Here is a 20,512-nt window from a genome sequence, read left to right as displayed (position 1 = left end):
TTAATTAACCTCTTAGGTATTAAGGACCCTAAAGACTATACTTAAGGCTTAATCTTAGTCTAAATACCTAGAAAGATAAATTAAGAGGTATTAAAGTAATTCCTTAGAGTTAATCTTTAAAGCCCTAAGGTCTCTTAAGAAGGGGATAAAAGTAATTATATATTAGGTTATCTTATTAGCTACTAAGAATAAAAACCTTTAGGAAGTAAATAAGATACTTAGTTAGCGCTAAAGGGCAAAAAGAATATAGCTATAAAAGAGAGGGGTTATAATAGTAGAGGAAAGAAAATAAGTAATTAATTAAATAGATATTAATATATAAGTAATAGCTAAATTATCACGGAGTAGTAATTAAGGAAGGTTAATATAACTAGGTATTTAGTATTATAGTATCTATAATAAGCCTAGCTATAATATAAGGACCTATTAGGTAATAATTAAGATATCTAGGGAAAAATATAATAAATAATTTTAATTAATTAAATAATTTATTATATTTTTATTATGATTTTTATAAAAAAAATTAAGATTTTTAAGATATTTACTTAACTAAGATACTTACTATATATATATATTATTAATAAGACTAAAAGGTATAATTATATACTTAAAATAGCTATATCTTATATAAAAAATAGTTTTTTAATAATTCTTTTTTATAATATTTATTTAATAATATATATTATAAATATTAATTTTTAAAATTTATTTTATTTTAATAAGCTAATTTAATAAGTCTTTAATAAAAAGAAATAAATAATATTTTTTAATTATAACCTTATTTAACCCTTTATAATTAATATATAAGTTTATTTTTTTATTTTTTTTTAATATAAAAAAAATAAGTACTTTTATCTTATTAATTAAATATCTAATATACCTATTTGCTAGGTTTTTTATAAGGTATTTCTAAAAGGCCTTATATTAAGTTTTATTTATTAAATATAATAGCTTATAAAAGGGCTTTATATTTTTTAAAAGATTAATTTACTATATAGCCTTTAGTAATATAAATATATTTTTTATAATATCTTTATTAAAGAATCCTTTAATACCCTTAAGTTTTTTTAAAATTTCTTTAAGAGTTTCTTTTATATTATCCATAGGTTTATTAAGGCTAGGTATATCTCTTTCTTTTAATATTAAAATAACTCTAATATAAAAGATATAAGTTATTTCTTTATTTTTAATAACTTCTTAGATAATAAACTTAGGGTTTATAATCGCGATATTATAATAATATAATAAATTAATAATATAATTAATTATAATATTTTCTTATATTATAAATTAATATAAAAAAAATAATATTATAATTTATTAAGCTAAGCTTAGATCTTATAAAGACTTAATATATCTTATAGAAGTTATTATTTTTATTAAGGAGAAAAAAAAATTAATAAATATTTCTTTAATTTATTTTTTCTCTTTAAAAAGACTTTAGGCTTAATATAGTATAATTTATTATAAGTTTTAATCTAAGTCTTTAAATAAAATTAATATTAATTAGATTAATTTATAACTTTATATCTATAAAGATATTTATTTTTTTCTTAATAAGCCCTTAGAAAATAAATCTATTAGCTCTAATAATTTTTTTTATAAATACTTATTTAACTAAGTTTATAAATAAAAGCTTAAAATTATTTTTTATTTTTTTTTATTTTTTAAAAAATTAAGGTTTTTAATTTATATATAGCTAATTATTATAAATAATTTATTTTTCTCTTATAAAAAAATCTAATAAATATTAATTTATTTCTTTAATATATAATTTAAGGCTTTATAGCTAATTTAATTATAATTTAATATCTAATTATAAAGGGTCTATTACCTCCTTAAGTATAATATATTACTAATATAAGTATATTTAACTTATTTTAGTTTTTTTATTTTTATTTAGATATAAGATAAGATATATACCTAAAAAGATATCTTCTTCTTAGCCTTATTTATAGTTTTTCTTTATAAGGGAAATAATACTTTTTTACTAAGGGTTTAATAATATTAAATATAGATTTCCTCTTAGTATTTATTTAAATTAGAAATTAGCTTTAGATATACTCTACCTTTTAAGTAATATCTCTTATTTTTATTATAAGATATTTAAGCTATTTTAGCTCTCTTTTTATCCTCGGCATAAGGTAATAATAAAAATAATATATTATATTTTTATTTTTTTCTTATTTCTTTATTAAGGAATTATAAAAGGTAAATTATTATATAAAGTATTAAAAGGGGATTTCTTTTTTACCTTATATAATAACTATAAGTTAATCTTAGGTTTACTTCTCTTATAATTTAGAATTAATATATTACTTTTATATAAATATAAGGTATTCTTTTTATAAAGAGAGGTCTATTAATAGGCTTATAATATATATTTTTTATTTTATTTATAATAAGTAATAAAGTTTTATTATTAATTATTTAATTTATTATTTTATAATAATATTAGGCCTTAGCTAATTATTAGCCTTAATAGCCTTAATTTAATTATAAATCTTAATTATATTAACTTATTTTATAAAGACCTTATAATTATATTATAATAGCCTTTTATATTTTTTTCCTAATAACCTTAGGGGCTATTTATAAAGATAGCTTAAGGTTTAGGGCTTTACTAAGGTTTAAATAATCTTTTATTAATTTTAATTAATTTTATATATATCTTTATTTAATATATTTCTTTAATAAAAATAAAAAATAATAAATAATAAATAAAAAATTAAAAATAATAAATAAAAAATAAAAAATAATAATAAAAAAATATATATTAAAAAAAAATTATTAAAAATTAAAAATAAATTAATATATTAAATAAAATATATTAAAATAAATTAATAAATTAATAAAAAAATAAAAAAATAAAAAATAAATTAAAATAAATTAAAAATAAAATAAAAAATAAAATAAAAAAATAAATTAAAAATTTATTATTAAATTATTAAATATATTATAAAAGTATTAAATAAAACTTAAAAATTTAAAAATATTATTTAGAATATAAAATTTATAATTTTATATTAAAGAAATATATTAAATAAAGATATATATAAAATTAATTAAAATTAATAAAAGATTATTTAAACCTTAGTAAAGCTCTTAATCTTAAGCTATCTTTATAGGCAGCCCCTAAGGCAATTAGGAAAAGGGGCTAGAAGAGAATATATACTTATGGCTTGACCTGACTTTCCGATATAACCCTTCGAAGGATTAGGGCGAACTTGTATCTGCTGAGAGAAAATCCCCCGTCGGTAGCTCTGCACCCATTGTGAAGTCCACGAGAGACGGATATTTGCATGTCACCAGCTCTTGCGGAGAAGATGCCGCCCTTCCATGTCTCGTGGAAACCGTGACGCAAGAAGCGACCCATGGTGTCTATTTCGACGGCCAGGATGCACAAGGAGCCCGATGTTCGGTGAACTCTGAAGAATTGGTGTGATTCCATCGGTCCAGACGTCCAACTCCCTACAGGCAACCAGGGGTTCCTAGTCCACCCCCCCTGGCAAGGCGAAGCGGGAAGGGAGCTCCAATCAGGAACCCACGATGGTAAGCCAGGCATGCGGTGGTCATGGCTGGCAAGTGACAACACTTGGCCCGCGAGTTCGTGCAATGTTGTCCCGTATTCCCGTTCCACATAGGTCACGATGTAGGCAGCCAACCTCGTGTACACCGCCTGTGGCGATAGGGTATAATTTGGATTCAGGCCTAGGTGTGCGAGCCCAAGAAGAGCGAAGACTATGTCTCTCGAGTCAGATGCTTGGCAGTCTCAGGTATCATGGAGAAGGCTGACAAAGTCCTTCATGCCCAGGCGTCGGGCATGATCGAAGTGCCACACCCATGTCTCGTATGACAGGTGGTGTAGATTGGAGTGAAAGAATTCCAGTGCATGACCTGCCGGCCGAAAATGACGTGAGCTTCCCGAGCTGATCCAATCTCTTGAACCACCCAGACCCTTGAGAAATAAGGGTGCTGGATCAAGACCTTGGGGGCATCATGGACCGCGCCGTCAACTCCAGAGTCGGGCTCTTCGCCGAGGAAGATGAGCACGCCTGTAGCAGCGATGTATATGTCTCTCATCAGCCCTACTTGGCGGGATCTTTCGGAGACGTCGATTTGGTTGATACAAATGGCATCAATCCACGCCGGCGGGGTTTGTCCTCGAAACGACATCTCTGTAGTGCATCATAGCAGTTCTCGGTGATCCTGAGTACGTCCCACCTCTTTCCTAGAAAGATGACTTTTTTCGCCTTCGGTCGCCTTGCCTGTTAGCCCAAGTGTACGAGACAGCCTCGTAAGTTCTGGTACTCTCCTGGCCTTCCACAACGTTGAAGCCTCCTACCAAGCGTTGGCCTGGTCCCGAGTCATCTTGTACGTAGATGATCTCGAAATGGCCATGCAAGTAGTCTCCAAATTGGCCTGGGAGCAGACAACGAACAGGAATTCTGCTTTCCTGGAACGGCTCGTACGTGGATTCCAACTGTCGGCTTTCAGATGCATGGATAGCACTGGCGGAAGAAGGTAGAAACGACAAGCTTTGGTTTGTCGATTCTGTTTCATCTTGAGATTGTTGGTTCGGTTCGCTCAATAACGTCTTCTCCGTCATGCCCTCTGGGTCATCCAATTAAGCATTCTCGGCATAGGAAACTGATGGCGGCCAGCTAAGCTGTATTGCTGATCTCTCCAGGGCTTTGGGTATCGTTAGTTCATCATGCGACTCATAGACTACGCTCTTGATCAATGCAAAGACCCCACAACTGTGACAACAAGGGACCCCAAGGGATGGGTAAAAGGCGACGTCAGGGTTTTGGCAATTATGCTCATGCCAATTTAACATCTTCTGAGGTTTTCGGCAGGCTTTGAAACTGTCGTTGAGATCGAGATACAAGATACGTTGAGATGGATGACGATGAGTGAGAGGAGTATGGGTAAGGGGAACACCTAACAACCTGCAGGCATTGGGTAAAGCCGCCAAGTGTAGTCATCGGGCAGCAATCATAGTCCAGAGAGGGAGGTAGAAACACTCCCTTGCGTTATAATTACTGAAGATTTGCGTTTTATCTCGACTAAAAAATAACTAATCCAGTAACTTCTTTAATAATTTAGTTATCTAGCTCTTAGATACATAATAAAACGCTTAAACTTAATACTATGCTATAAACCAATACTCTTCCCAGTCTCACGTTATCGCAAGGTCCGCTATTTGATTCTCTATGTGTGATTTCCGGGAGCGAAACAGTGGGTGTTCCGTAAAACGTTATCGTCTCGGCCTCATCAGTGGTCTTGCGAGGCATGTCAAAGGTGAATGTTGGGGCTGTAGTCGTCTCTTGTTCCGGCTCAGGCACATCAATGGTTTTGTTCCGCTCTTTTTGCTCAGACACAATGCTTGAGGGCATCGGTGCAACAGTGAAGCCTTCGTCGCTGCAGATTTCGGAAAAGTTCCGAGGATCTCTTAGTCGCTCCGTAAGGCCTAATGCGTACATGCAATACCCACAACTAAAACGAGGTTTGTGAGCATTTCTTCCCGTTCAAACGACAGAAACTTACGCTAGGTTTGTCGGAACCCATCCGGATACGCAAATGCATTCGTAGTAGTCGGCACCATTCTGGTCGGCGCAGTCGCGATCTAGGCCTTTGAATGCACTGCAGATAGAGTCTTGACCGCTGCAGTAGTCGTAGGGAGTCAGGCTCGAGGTTGCGGATGCCCGGGCATACAAGCCCACCGCCGTGTTCATGCTTGATTCGTATTCTCACTGGGATGAGGGAAAACTTGATCTGGGAGCTCTGGGAGGTTTGCAGGAAGTCTTATTAAAGTGGCCTCCAACTGAACAGATCCTCGACGCCCTTGCCTACTTTAGAAGGAGGAGTGTTTCCTATTTCAGAGGTTTTGATCCACTTTAACGCTTGGCGCGGGCAAACGATTGCACCGTCTGACGCTTATTTTAACGACTCCAGTGAAGCTATTGCGGAAATAGGAAGCTGAACCGACATCAACAAATGAGCTAGCAGCTTTAATTGGACCCCAGGTCCTACTGGCGATGGTACTGCTAATTTTCTCCGAGGCAGGCTAACAGCACCTGGGTTGAAAAGACTGTCATGTCCCACAGGGCCAAAGGTCAAAGCCACCAGCTCTTACCCAACATTCATTTTCAGTCATGGTAGACCTGACGACCGGCCAAGTTGCCGCCATCATCGCCTTTGGCATCGTCGTGGGTAAGTCAACCTCTAGCTTGTTCTCCTGACATTGGGCTAACAAGGCCTCTAAGCTCGTGTTTGGTGTCCGACAATTGGAACATTTATTCTCACTGGAGTGCTTCAAGATCGCGAGACGGCAGCTACATGGTAAATTATACGTTAGTTTTCCCGGCTTGGTTGCTTTTACTGATGTTTCTTTCCTCAATAAGGACCGTGGCAGCAAAGCATCTTCAAAGCTCATATTGGCCCCTCGTGCTTCAGTCCGATGCAACAAAGGACCGTGGAGTCCGCAAGCCCATTGTTGTCATCTCGCTGCTTCTGCCCCTCCTTAGCTTGCTGATTGCGGTAGCGGGAGTGGTTACGCCCCTTGGACTCTACGAGTCCAACGAACCAAAGTCGAAAGCTGTCAGGGCTGGCTTTGAATATGTGAGGGATTCGAGCACCTTCTACTCAAGCACATCCGCACGTGATGACAAGCCTTTCACGCGAGTATGCACCATCAACTTGTGCTATGTTCCTTGCCCATACACCTCGGACGTTACCGTTATTGAAACTGATGGTGCATCGAGCAACTGTACCGTGTTGGGAAGCATTGATCCGAATGTCCCTGACATTCTGCGCGACATCTACACCAGCGGCACTCAATACGAGAGAACCACCATCTCCAACTACTTCGATATTGAGTGGCGCCAGACAACGACTCAGTATGACCGCCAGCTGAACAACGGCACACCAATCGCCGCCGGGCTCTACCGGCGGCTAGAGAACATTGCGCTCCTCGATACGGTACGCGCCGTTGAAGGGTTGATTGTTGATGCCAAGCGGGGACAAATCGGTTTCAGAAATCACACTATTCCGCCTGGCTACCCTCTCGGGGTTACGTGGACTGAAGACATCTTGTTCTGGGAGCCCGATGTCGAGTGTGTCGACACCAACACAACGTTCGACTTTGAAATGACGACAAGTTCTCAAACGAATGCCGGTGTCTCGGTTTCCAAATTTCATCTTACCGATAGGGGTGGCTTCGTCAACATCAACAAGACTGATCCATTGGATGATCAACGCAACGGGGTTAACCAACCTGATCTGAAGATGAGAGCGTACCAGGCTGCGTGGGCCACCAATGCCTTCTCCATGTTGTTCATGAATATCTCGAATGCTGGGAGCGCAAAGGACGACATTGAGCCTTTCGAATACATCAACTCGAAAATCGGAAAGGAATTCAAGTTGCCGAGCCTAGATTTTGACGCGAACTACCTGACACTCGGTCTCACCAACAGCTTTAGTGACCACCTTGGAGTAAGGGCGACCAGCGGGCCCAGTGATTTATACAAGAATCCCTGGAATATTACTACCGAACACTTCACGGCCATAGGTAAGATTTGTTTATTGGCTTGGCTGGCAACGCTAACAGCCTTCAGGGGACCTATGCGAAGGAACAAAACTCGACATGTTCCCTAAACTGAACAACACCTTCGTCATGTGCAACCTCATGAGAGGCATCCCACAGCGAGTCGGTGATGGTCCGGAGAACGTATTCGATGACCAAAGCCAATGGTCGTCTTCGTTGTACGCCTGCGCTTCAGCTGTCAAGGCCACCGTCAAAACTGTCACTTTTTTCTACAACGGCACAGAAGCGAGGTCGGGTAACATCGAAGTCAAGGAGATCAAGGACAAGGAGTACGCGGCAGAGGATGACATGCCGCTGTGGGGTGTCGAGGATTCTCCGCTCGAGCTGGACGTGTTTCCACCCATCTGGGGCCTCGTTGACCCAGCGTATGAGAAGTTCCAAAACATCTCAACAATCCGTGCTCCGTCTCTTTATCTTCTTGGATCAGGCTCTATGAGCCCCTTACGATGGGAGCTGGACTCTGGATACGTGCACAGAAACCTGCCGGCCTCGATCGCACCCATCGGGGCTTTCTTTACAATCTTCTCGTCTACTACCAATAGCCTGTCTCCTAACGATGTTGTTGGCAAGTCAAGTATGAGTCTGTGGCTGAAGTGGCGAGAATTGTCCAAATCAGCCAACTCTGCCTCGACTATTCTGAAACTGCTCTGGACCGATTTTGTTGCGTCGGCTGTGGTTGGAACAAAAGGGGTGCTGGGGGCGAGAAATGCACAACCCGAAGACGCGGCAGAGGTGTCTGTCATTCCACTGGAGCACAGAATTCGGTACCGTTGGGTGTATGGTATACCTGCATTCCTCCTCCTCGCATGCATGGCACTCATCGCAGGATTGGCGGTCTTCTTGCGGTTGGCTGGACGATCTAATCTCGGCAAGATGCATTACCGGTTGAAGCAGACGTCACTTGGCCGTGTGTTGACGACCTTGGTTGATCCGCAGTCCAGCAACTTTGTCATGTCTGCTGGAGACTGGAGTAAGAACAATGCTAGTAAGGATATTGACTTGGGCGTGAACCGGGCAGTGCCCAGTCCAGAGCCACAAGCACAGGTGACACAAGAGAAACTTGGATCGTCAGCGTCGGAAACACGTGAAGGGTAGATGATTTACGATTAGCCTTACTTATTTTTATTTTTATCTCTGCTATCTTCACATAATAGACTATGTATGTTTAGATGTAAGGTCTCTCACCTACTACCTTCCCACCCCAAGACTCGCTGTCTCGCCCAGTCATTAGCTGCCGCAGAGTGTTCCTGTTCCGCCACTACAGTTACTTGCGTCTGCTTGAGAATGTGTTTCTGGCTATCCCCATCATCATCACTTCGGCGCGGCCTCTCCTTATCGTAGTTGCTCTGCGTGGCCGTCACTGACGCCAACGTGTTCAGCTTGACACTATCCCCATGTTCATGCCGCCGACGCCCTGACATGTGGGAGCTGATCTGACCCGATGGATATCTTGGGTTGCTGCCACTGGCGTAAGTGCTGCGACCAAAGATGGGGAGATTCAGCAGGGGCCGAAGTGCTGGCATGGATCCAGCAACAATTCCAATGCCTTCCTCCAGAACAGACCACAGGCCAATCGCGCCTGTACTGTACATGAACTCCGTCGGATCGTTGTATAGCGTGAGGTAACGAAGTCGAACGATCGTGGCACAACTCGCGCTAAGAGGTAGGTTGTTAGTGGTGTTGATGAATGTGATGGAGAAATCCTTACAAGGCGGCAAGACCGAGCATGAGAGCAACCGACATCTTAACTCGTGGCTTCATTTGAATGTTCCAGAGCAAGACTCCGGGGAGCAGCGCCAGCGTCCAGTCGGTGACAATTGAAACAGCCGAGAAGAAGAAGCCAATGCTACTGTTCAGCTTGAGGTTGCAAGTGCCCTCCGACTCCCCCCAAAGGGTTGTAACCGGGTGGCAGACGTTGGCTGTGGCAATGATGAAGATGACACTGGCCATGCAGGTCATGATCAAGACTGACCAGATAGTCCACACGAATCGACGGCGAGAATCGGCGATACGGAGGAGAGTGACGCAGATGCTGGCCTTGATAGGTACCGTGCAAGCCGCGTAGAAGAACTGGGCGATAAAGAAAAGCTTTCCCCATCTGTGGTCAGCTTCGAAGAGCGTTCAGTTCAGGGCTGAAATCCTACCTTTGTTCCCTTCATGATATCGGCTTTGTCGATGTGCTTGGCCCGCTGTCCTGAACCATGGAAACAACACGTAATGACCAGACCGGCAACCACAGTGTAGAGCACCTGCATCGAAGGCATCAAGTCAGCATTTAAGGGGTCAAGTTGGGACAAAGTTTGCTGCACATACCAAGCCTAAACACATCAGCCAGTCATCCAAACCGAGAATCTTTTTCCATCTCCGAACTCCCAAGCGCGTGACGAGTGTGACCCAAGAAAGCGACAGCATCACAATGGTTAGGTAGAGCAGCGGAACGCCATCGCCCGCCACTTTAGCCATGCTGGCTGCGAATCGCCGTGGCGTTTATCCCAGATATCGAGGTTCAGAATGCGAAGAAGACCGTTTGGGGAGAGGTTTGCGAATACACGCGTCGTTACCCGGTCCCGAAACCTCGGGACAAAGCCTGTATATCTGTTGGTTCTCGAAAAGCAAAAATCAACCAAGGGTTCGTGGCAGCAGTGACAAGCTTCATGAAATTCTCCATCGTTGCCACCCTGGCAGGCCAGGGATGATGAAGCTCACTACCACCTCGCCTCGGTTTGCCCGGCCCAACTAGGGATCGAGCATTTATTGAAACAAACCCTTGACCTGGAAGAAGCAGGACTGTTGAGCCCCTGATAGAACCACTTGAATCGCTTGAACCACTTGAACAGTAGCTGCAGGCGTGGTGCCACTTTGCAGGGATCAGGCCACGGGCCCAGATCCAAAACAATGGGCCTCCCAATCAACCCCCCAACTCCAGACTTCGGGCAGAGCCTCACAAGAAACGGCCGGAGTAGTCCCTCATTTGGCTCGGAGGCCGAAATCTGTAGATCTTGGTCAACTTGGGGTTAGATAACCGTTGAATTGCAACCGAAGTTGACAGCCGACAAACCTTGTCTGAACGGCCACTTCGGCACTTCGAGATTTCATGCTAGTGAAGCTAGGACCCCGAACGCAACATAGAGGAGATACTACGTAATAACATGACCTTACCATATTTTTACTAGCGGATACTACCCTCAGAGGAAGCCGGTTAACACGGATGTTTCCATTGAAGCAGGCAGCCATATTCTGGGCTCGCCCTGTCTGGAAACAACATGGGCATGGGCCTGGACATGGACAAGGGTGAATGGAGATCCCACTTCAAAACAATTCACAAACCCAGTCAAATCCTTCAAATCCTTCCGCTCTTGGCCCACAAAGACCCCAAGCAACCCCTATTGGGAGCTGAAGCTCGGAAGACATGGCTGGCTGCTGCTGTCGGGTGAGTGTCTCTCTACCCGACAGGTTGGGTGCATCCTCGGATGCAGGCGAGCTTACGCGTGAGATGTGACAGTATGGAGATCGCTGTCGGGAGTCAGAAGCGAGCTGCGGCAAAGCAGATCAAACATCTTGACATATCTGAAAAGCAACATCGACGGGTAGTTTGCAGCTGAGACCGAGGGGTTAAACGATAGACGCATGTGTCTGACCTTATCTTGATCATCGTGCAATCACGAAGCCTCACGGCTAGTCATGTAGAAGCCGTTGTCTCAGGGCCCTCCCTGTGCTTCTAGCCAATGCCACTCAAAGCAACCCCATGTCACGATTGCACAACAAAATGTTTTTACGCGGCAACCAATCTGCCCCCATCCACGGAAGGGGCGACCCTCAAGCTGTTTGATCAGCCCCATCTAGCCGTTCTTGAACCCTGCTAGAGGCGGGTAGAATGAACTATCGCGACTTTGGAAACGCCAACCCCCTTGAGTAGCCCATGCAGCGTTGGATTGAGCGGGTTTCGGAAGACCAAATGAGCCTAGACAAATAAATTCATCATACGAGAACGAGGTTATTCCAGCATTGAAGCCTCTAACCGAGCTCAATCCACGCTCTCCTTACTGGGGTTCTCGGCTGGGGGGGGTACCATCCCAACCCCCATGCCACGTGCGATTTACATATCCGAACGCCATTATGAGCTCTGCGAGAAGAGCTACTAATACAGACCTTGGGATGTTTAATGCGGCCTCATTCAACTCCTCCATTCTCATTGCACCTCTAAACACCATGGCTGAATTCATCATCGAAGACAAGGACCTTGCCTCCCTCAACGGGAAAGTGATCATCGTCACTGGTATGTCAAATCGGCAATCCCCTGTCCACTATCCAATAATTTTATGAGCCTTGAAAGGCTGACCGTTGCATTAAATTTTTTAGGAGGCTCTTCCGGCATTGGTCTTGCCACAGTCAATCTCCTTCTGGCCCAGGGAGCCTCTGTGGTCAATGCCGATATCCAGGCCCCGGCTGAGGAGCCTCAGGGCTCTTACACCTTCGTGAAGACCAATGTTGCGGTCTGGGCTGAGCAGGTCGCTCTGTTCAAGAAGGCAAAGGAGGTCTATGGTCGTATTGACCATGTCTTCGCCAATGCCGGTGTTGGCCCTCGCGCAGACTACCTGTCTACCGAGGTGGATGAGAATGGCGACCCCAAGGAGCCTTCGCATCTTCTACTCGATGTCAGCTTGAATGGCGTCATCAACTCGGCTACCCTAGCCATCTTTCACATGCGACAGCAGCCTGAGGGTGGCAGCATTGTCATCACCGGCTCCACCACTGGCCTCCAGCGCCTTCGTGCTGTGGATTACGGTATGTTCCCTCTATATCTTTATTTATTTTCTTTACTAAATTGCTACAGCTGCTGCCAAGCACGCTGTGCTTGGTATTGGAAGAGGTCTCGTCCCTCTGCTTGGTGCCGCCAACCTGCCCATCCGAGTCAACACTCTTGCGCCAAGCTGGGCCGACAGCAGTGTCCTCCCAGGCCTCAAGGGTCTCTTGGAGGCCATCGGGGTCGAACTGATGCCCGCCTCTGCTGTTGCCCGTGGTGCAGCTCTCCTTATGGCTGATGAGTCCCGCAACGGAAACCTCATCCATGTTCAGCTTGGAAAGTACAAGGAGATCGATGAGGCCGTCCTTCTGCCTGCATTTGAGTCGATCAAGGGCCCCGACTACCCCAGCGAGGATGAGGTTTTGCGCCGCCTGCAGGAGCTTGCGGCGTCTAACAAGGCATAGGCGTCGAGGAGATTATGAAATACCCCCTGGAGTCTGCTGGGTTTCAAGGACTACTCAACAAGGATATCACTAGCGAATAATTGTTATGAATGCATAATACATATGTGCTTGTCACATTCTGTCCTTCAGTGAAATCATCTCATACATGTCGTCGAGAAATCAGCCTAATTACACGGTTAAAGTGCCGTTGCAGATATGTAACCTTGGACAGAAAGACCTCATCTCTCCCCGCATGTCCCCTCAATAATCTTCTGATCTACTCCTTCTGGGCGGGAAATAGCCAGTTCCACCTATCGTTGTCTTGCTCACAATGCAGATCTCGTCCATAACTCGCAGCATACTATGCCAAGACGCGAAGTTGAGGATGTAGTCAAAAGATTTATAAAACGCGCTGTTCCTAAGCACGCATCTTGCTTTATCAGATAATTTCGCTTGTGCATTGTGCCTCTTGTTCACATACATGGCGGCTGGTCTGAGATTACCATGACAAAAATCACCATTCTCCTGAGCCTTTGGCTAGGTCTGGCCTCTTTGTCATATGGGCTGAAGAACCCAATCATCAGAGGGTAAGCATTCATTTCCCCAAAAGGCATGTTTCTAATAACACTTTTGTCTTAGATGGAACCCTGACCCTCATGTCATCCGTGTAGATGATACCTACTACGTAGCTGTATCCTCTTTTCTCACATTTCCCGGCATCCCCATATACAGATCACAAGACTTGGTCAACTGGGAGTTGATCTCCCACGCCATCAATGACCCTCAAAAAGTTCCTATTACTGGCACGAGAACGGGAAATGGTAAGTTCATTCTTGGGCAAGGTGTCGATTGCTGACTCCCATGATAACAGGCATCTGGGCGCCTTCTTTGTCCTATATCAATGGACGATTTTACGTCACCTCAATGGCAATGACAGGATCGGATCCCGATTATCGAACTTACCCTCGCATGTTCTGGGTCTCTTCGACAGATCTCAAGACCTGGTCTGATGTTGTATGGGGGGAGCCATACGGCATTGACCCTCACCTGTTTCAGGACCCGGTATCGAAAAAGACATATCTCACAATTATGGGCCTAAACAATGGCTTTGATCGGCTATGGGGTATCAGTCAGTGCCAAGTAGACCTGGAGAGCGGCGCTTGTGTTGGCCCTTATCGCAGCATCTGGAACGGCACAATGCCCGTGACGAACAAGACCCGTCCCGAAGGGCCTAAACTCTTTTACAAGGACAAGTACTACTATTTGGTCATTGCCGAAGGCGGTACAGGCGCTACTCACAGAGCTTCCATTGCTCGCTCCAAGTCTCCTGAAGGACCTTGGGACTCATCGCCAACCAACCCATTGATCTTCAACGGTGCCGATTCCAACCTCGTCGTTGGCAACACCGGGCACGCTACGTTTGCAGACACTCCTGACGGGAAATGGTTCGCTACCTTCTTAGCCCGCCGATATGTCGACAAATGGTCAGTCCTCGGGCGCGAAACCTTCTTCGCTTCGGTGAGCTGGAAAGATGGGTGGCCCACCATGAACAACGGCGACTACGTTTTGCTGAGCCAGAGCTACGATTATGGCCCCAATGCTACATACCCTCCCAAACCATACGAAGATCGCTTCGAAGGCCCCGAGCTAAGGTCAAGTTGGTATCAGCTCCGTTCGCCATACTCCAAAACCTACCGCCTTAAATCCAAGGGAAATGGAGTGGTTCTGGTGCCAAACGTCTACACACTCAGTGATCGGGACACACCCAGTGCCATCTTGAGAAAGCAGCAGTCTGTCAACATGACATTTTCCGCAACTATACTACCCACGAGCAAGGGTCTGGGGCCATACCAGTCCGTCGGTATCTCGGCTTATTCAAGTGAGCTGGCCCACCAGGATCTTGGGGTTCGAGGATGTGCCAATTCAACTGGCCTTTGCATCTTTGTGGATATCACTGCGGATTCACCTGGTCCCGGAACCCCCCCAGAAGTAAGTGAAATCCCGTCTTTTTGTATTTCTGGTGATCCATATTGACATATTCATCACAGACAGAAGAGTTTGCTTTGAAATTGACACGAATTCCCTCAGACTTGCAGCTGCACATCCGATCTGAACCCCGGCAGTATAAACTAGGATATTCGATTAGCAATCAAGAAACGAAATGGGTCAAGATATTCTCCCCAAGCCTTCTTCCTGTGGGATTTGACGGCGTCATGTTCGGGCTCTTTGCGAGTGGTAACAGTTTCCCCTGGCCCCATGATGGACCTGAGGTTGGGTTCAGCAAGATTCGGGAGGAATACTTTGATGAGGGCTTTGGCGACTACAAGGATGGGAAGGGGGGCAACTAGAGGCCCTTTTGTTAATACTAAGCACGCTGTTTACAATGCATCATACACATGTAAACACGGGCATTTGCTATTCCTGCTCTCGAGTATACGTAATATGAACTGTGTATGCATTCAACATGAAGAAATGCCATAGCAACACGAAATACTTCCAGCACAACGCTGACACCTATGACTGGCTGTACTTCCGGGCATGGCAGAGTGAAACTCATCCGTTTACCCAAGTTCCACGAGCAACAACCTGTCCCGAAGGCGTGGGCTGAGCAGGCAGAATGCCCCTTGCATACGATTCAAGACAGGTCTTCTTTTCTTCAACCCGGTACCATCCAAAAGCATTCCATTATGTCACAGGTTGGGGATCCTGCTTTGCCGTGTGCGTGTCAAGAGCTCAATCAGCCTCAGCTAAAATGTCAAATGAGAGTGTCCACTTCCAGCCGGCGAGTGAGGTACAAACCCAGCCCTGCGTGTTGGTTCTGTCAAGTTCAATTGGACAGCTGGCGGCCATTGTTGCGCATTTCTCGCTCCCAAGTCCATGGTTGACAGCATCCGTCGCGGAATCAGACGCTGCTCTTCTCAAGCCTGGCGCCTTGCATTTATGTCCGCGACCCGACATTGTAGCTGTAACCTTGTTTTGGAGTCACAGCCGACATCACATCTCACAGCAGCGTATCATTCTGAATCTCACCAACGTTGGGTTAATCGACTTCCTCAAGACGAGATGGAGCGACCGATCATCATAAAGTCGTCTAACTCTTGTGTTACAGTGTGTTGTTTTATTTACTATCCTTGGAGTAGGGTTTGCTCATCTTTTTACCATGGTCAGTAGAGCCTGTTTTCATTTTGACGTCCATGACTGGCAGGACGTATGACTGTGATGACTTGATCGAGCAAAGGGGATTCTTCTTTTTCAATGACGCATCCGTCATACCCAGGATCAAGGAACACACTAAGAGACACACAACAGAGCAAAGGAGATGTAAATAAAACATTGGATGATTCCAACTAAGGCTCTCGTCAAACTAATCTTTCCTAAATCAGAGAAGGGGTCCGTTAAAGACATCCCTTGACTGTCATTCTCGACGCTCCAAAGATGGATCTCATCTTAACCTCATAACTAGGCAGTTAATCAAGCTACGTGAACCAAATAGACCTAGAAGACTGAAGAGATTCATTCTCACTTGGAGGGAGTGGAGACACTCCATCATGGGCCGTCGCCAGGGCGTGCTCTCGCCGAGATGACACCTGAAATCACCAATAAGCTCGTCACGACTTTTCTCTTGTCACTTGCTCTACAACTTCTGTCAAACGCGTCACTGTCGTTGTCACGAGTCTTTTGCATATTAATATCAGGTTCCCAGCCCCTTTCCTCATAAATACTATCAGCAAACATGAGCACTAACGGCATACCTTCACCACAGCTGACCTTCGAGTAACCTCTACTCCTTCAAACGACACTTAACTAATCATGAACTTTTCCAGGCCAAGCAGCATTGCCAACGTGTCTAGCGTCGGAGATGACAATCATCCCCGGCCACCGCCCCGTGCCGTCATCGTTTCGACTATTCTATCAAGCAGGTTAGAGTTTGAGAGGACCCAGGCTCATTTCTTAGAGCGTCTTGAGCAAAGAGTGGCCACCATCTGGGCCACCAACCCATCTGAAGTCGTTGATCACTTTGTGTCCGTGCCATTATCAAACACGTCGCCCTTGGCCGTCCTCCTGATTGACAGCTCCCTCCTCCTTCCTCAGAATGCAGCTGTCCTGGGCCTGGTTCGGCAGTTCATTCTACGAGGGGGCAGAGTCATAACCATGTGGCATTTTGGCGTTCCCGAGCCAGGTGACCATACCCACCGCCTCTATTTCAACAACTTTTTTTCCCGGTTGGGTCCCGGATGGATTCTCGGTGATCGCCAAACGGCGCAAATTGTACTTAATCCGCGAGCAGCGGAAGAGAGCATGGCAGTTGTGAGGAGACTTCCTCCTTGTTTCACGCTGGAGGGTCAACACATCCGGGTCTACGAGGAAACACATTCGTGCTACACTGCCACCAGGCTTCTAGATCAGACACCAATTGCGCTTGCACGTGTTGGAAGGGGGGTCATTGGATATGTTGGCGATTGTCAATGGCCAATGGATGCCCGTTCGGTCATGGTCATACTCACGATGTGCTGGTTGAAAGTCCGGACATAGCCCACTTAGCCTATTACTATTGAGTAGATACCTGCGGTATGTGTTGGTGCCATGAGCGCACATATAGTTTGTATTAGGCATGCAGACCAGCAAATATCACTTCCGAGTAGGGCGAGTTATGCCATCTTGACCCCTATGAGCCAGAAACCCGAGTCCCTGAAGCGATTTGTATTTCAGGCCTTCTTCTTCCCGCTCGTCCAACTACCTCTCTTGATGTGGTCGCTTTATTCGAGACAACCCGGCGATGCAACGGAGGGAAAGATGCCTTCATGGACAATTTGGGTTCACCTACATCCTTCCCTGGCTCTCGGGCGGCTGGGTGTGCTTGAATGCAAGCGTGTCGAGAACATTCATCGTCAGCTGTCGCGTCCATCCATAAAGAACTAGAAGGATTGTCTCATTCTCCATAGATGCGTAAGTTGCCGATTTCCCAGTTCATTGAGATGAGGAGAGCAGGCTGGCAAAGAGGGAGCCTCATAGGTAATCCGACTCCGGCCAAAGCACATTCACTACACCATGTACGATGCGTCCCAAACCTGAAGGCCATCGGCTTCTGTTAAATCCTGTACATTATGACTCGCGAGGCATCAGATGCCTTCCGATGGATATTAGACCACATCGCCTACTCTAAACATACTCTACAGTGAGACCTTCCAGCAACAATAATATGCTATACGCCATGACCATGCATACCTAAAGCCTTAGGCAAAAATCTCAAGCCTCAGTGCAGTCCATTCCCCCTCGTGACGTCCAAGTTGCTCTTCACACGACGATGCCCCAGTGGCGTTTCGCTCGAGTTTCGCTAAGCCTCGGTGCGATCTGCCAAAGGGGTCGGGTCCTCTAGAGCCTTCGTCGACGTTGGCAAGTCGGTCGGTTCATCTTCAGGCATAGGGGTGGCGGCACCGGGGGTTGGGGACTCCTCGCCATCCTTCTCCATCATGGCCGCCAAACGGGCTGCGCGTCCTTCCTTCTTGCGAGGTACCGGAGCTGAAACAGGTCAATATCATTTAGGTTGGGATAATGGTGGCGCAAAGACTTACCTCGTCCGTTCTCCTGCACGTAAAACCGTCTCAGAAGACCGACTGCATCGTCGCGGCCCCAGCCACCCTCAATCTCATAGCCCGACTCAATGTTCCCGCCATCGCCGCCACCAGGAGGGTACGAGACACCCAGAGTACCGCTGCCATCTGGGAGTTGCGTTGGCTTCGGGGTAGGATGAGCACTCGCGGTCTGTCCATCGGCGCTGATGGGAAGAGAGTTGGCATGGATGCTAAAGACACCACCAGTGCCGCCAAACTTGTCGTTGACGGCACCAAAATAGACCTTCTTGATCCCGAGTTGTCGCAGCAGAGATGCGCACATGACGCATGGTTCGACAGTAACGTAGAGGATACACTCGCGAACGATGGATCGATCGACTCGCTCGTCGGGATGGCACTTTTGGCCGTAGGGGTAGAGATGTCCCTTGGAGCCATCCTCATTGCCCTCGTCGGGCACGACCGACGACACAGAAGAGGCGTCGGAAGCCGCAGCTGAAGGGGGAGGGGCCTCAACCTTTGGTCGTAGAGATGTGGTTCTGGGTCCGTCCTTTGGCGGGTAGGACAGCAAGGCACCCAAAGCCATGATCTCGGCATGTCGAGTGCCATTTCGCGTGACGTTGGTGGCATTCATGCCTCTGGCGATGACCTTGCCGTCATGGACAAGAACACAGCCAACGGGAGTCTCATTAGTCCGAAGAGCAAGCCGGGCCTGCACACCAGTTAGTTAGGTCAGCCTCCCAGAGCAGATGCCTGGGCGTAGTATCATACCATATCGAGAGCTTCCTCAATGAACTTCATGTGCATCGCCCGTTCGGCTACCACAGCTGGATCCGTAAAGATCGGTGCTGTAGGGGCCGCGGGCTTCGTGGGAGGAGTCGCAGTTACATTGTCCTGATCGAGGCTCAGGCGAGCAAGTGAGTCGGTCAAGGTGCTTGTGTCCGGTGGCTGGTTCTCTTTATTGCGCTCGGCGGCCAGCTTCTGTGGAGATGCCATCGCCTCTGTCGAAGGGGTTGCCTTTGTCGTGGTGAGATGTGAAGGGTTTGAGTCCTCGGTGTTGCCGTGAGGTTCTGTCGATGATCGGGGGGCGGGTAAATTGTCGCGGTTGGATTGTTGATTGCTATCGCGTGTGTTTTCTTTGCTGAGGTCTTTCTGACTGCTGTTGGTCTCGTCGTGGGTGTGGTTCTTGCCATTCTCGCTTGTCGCTGCGCTGCCAGTGGCACTGTCACTTTCGCCAGCTGGCAACACCCGTCCAAAGAGGCGGCGAAAGGCCTTTGCGCCTGCCTTCTTGGCCGGTGACAGGCCAAGTGACTTGAACACGCCCATGATTGCCTTGGCTCACTTGATCTTTGAGCAATCTGGGTGTGCCTCTCGCTGGCTCTTGATGTCAATCCTCGCTTGATCCTCTCGCCTCAAGACCAGGACCCAAAGCCTTGCGTGTTTCTCTCTCAGATGATTTCCCTCTCCTTCGTATTTCGTCCCTCAAAAACGATATCCCTCTCTTTCTTTGGCTCTCCTCCTGCCAATATATCCCCTCTACTCCTCCAGCCCTCGCTGATGAGAAGTATGATCAAAGAATCAGGTTCTTAGCCAAGGGAGATGAAAGAGACTCAAGCTCAAGGGGTTCTTTAAAGATCACAGTCCCCCCTTAGATCATCGCACGTCGAGAGGACTGAGTCACCGGCGCGACAAACTCAAAAAGCCCAGATTTTGCGTTCGCGATTTCCAAAACTCCCGCTACCAACCGAGAAACACAGAAGCCAAGTCCGGCTAGACCCAAGGCAAATGAAATCGACAAAGGCGATGCGGCCAGTCTATTCCACGCTGAAGTACTCCCGGTCGACAAGCAAACGCGCGCGACAGGTGACGTCTGTCAACACAGTCAAATTCGCACTGCAGGTGGAAAGGCCGGATCAGCAGCACAAATGGTACGATATTATGGAATCCCAGGGTCCTGAGTCAAGGTCTGGGCATGAATGACCGTGTAAGGAGCAATCAGATTGTCCAAAAGGTTGAAAAGGATGGAGGATACTCATGTCCTACTTTGACATTGAAGAAGATTTCAAGCTCCGTTGACGCTAAGCCTCATGTGGCACGCCTACGCGGGTCAAACGAGACACCAAACATGACTCTTCACAAATGTTAT

At 45.6% G+C, this 20,512-nt stretch overlaps 5 protein-coding genes and 1 pseudogene across 6 annotated transcripts, besides 1 other annotated feature; 3 read left to right on the top strand and 3 right to left on the bottom strand.

Moving 5' to 3' along the window:
* Positions 1-5,120: 5,120 nt before the first annotated feature.
* Positions 5,121-5,750, bottom strand: NCS57_00450000 (annotated as a pseudogene). Its single transcript has 2 exons — positions 5,551-5,750; positions 5,121-5,499 (listed from the first exon to the last, which is right to left on the bottom strand).
* Positions 5,121-5,750: a sequence feature.
* Positions 5,751-6,158: 408 nt separating this feature from the next.
* On the top strand, positions 6,159-8,704 carry NCS57_00449900 (uncharacterized protein; the record flags this gene model as incomplete). The annotated part of the gene is made up of 4 exons (XM_053054459.1): positions 6,159-6,216; positions 6,270-6,345; positions 6,408-7,573; positions 7,620-8,704. 4 exons carry the CDS (start codon positions 6,159-6,161, stop codon positions 8,702-8,704), a joined length of 2,385 nt encoding a protein of 794 aa, XP_052916619.1.
* An 86-nt stretch (positions 8,705-8,790) lies between these two features.
* On the bottom strand, positions 8,791-10,072 carry NCS57_00449800 (uncharacterized protein; the record flags this gene model as incomplete). The annotated part of the gene is made up of 4 exons (XM_053054458.1): positions 8,791-9,265; positions 9,318-9,697; positions 9,754-9,858; positions 9,923-10,072. 4 exons carry the CDS (start codon positions 10,070-10,072, stop codon positions 8,791-8,793), a joined length of 1,110 nt encoding a protein of 369 aa, XP_052916618.1.
* Positions 10,073-11,818: 1,746 nt separating this feature from the next.
* Positions 11,819-12,817, top strand: NCS57_00449700 (uncharacterized protein; the record flags this gene model as incomplete). The annotated part of the gene is made up of 3 exons (XM_053054457.1): positions 11,819-11,885; positions 11,969-12,394; positions 12,444-12,817. 3 exons carry the CDS (start codon positions 11,819-11,821, stop codon positions 12,815-12,817), a joined length of 867 nt encoding a protein of 288 aa, XP_052916617.1.
* Positions 12,818-13,300: 483 nt separating this feature from the next.
* Positions 13,301-15,144, top strand: NCS57_00449600 (GH43-C2 domain-containing protein; the record flags this gene model as incomplete). Its single annotated transcript, XM_053054456.1, has 4 exons — positions 13,301-13,383; positions 13,436-13,617; positions 13,668-14,785; positions 14,845-15,144. 4 exons carry the CDS (start codon positions 13,301-13,303, stop codon positions 15,142-15,144), a joined length of 1,683 nt encoding a protein of 560 aa, XP_052916616.1.
* Positions 15,145-18,131: 2,987 nt separating this feature from the next.
* NCS57_00449500 (CMP/dCMP-type deaminase domain-containing protein) lies at positions 18,132-19,692 on the bottom strand (the record flags this gene model as incomplete). The annotated part of the gene is made up of 3 exons (XM_053054455.1): positions 18,132-18,316; positions 18,370-19,078; positions 19,138-19,692. 3 exons carry the CDS (start codon positions 19,690-19,692, stop codon positions 18,132-18,134), a joined length of 1,449 nt encoding a protein of 482 aa, XP_052916615.1.
* Between the last annotated feature and the right edge of the window lie 820 nt (positions 19,693-20,512).

Source organism: Fusarium keratoplasticum, chromosome 3 (genome assembly GCF_025433545.1).
Source record: "Fusarium keratoplasticum isolate Fu6.1 chromosome 3, whole genome shotgun sequence".
NCBI lineage: Eukaryota > Fungi > Ascomycota > Sordariomycetes > Hypocreales > Nectriaceae > Fusarium > Fusarium keratoplasticum.
This window is presented reverse-complemented; position numbering and strand designations above follow the sequence as displayed.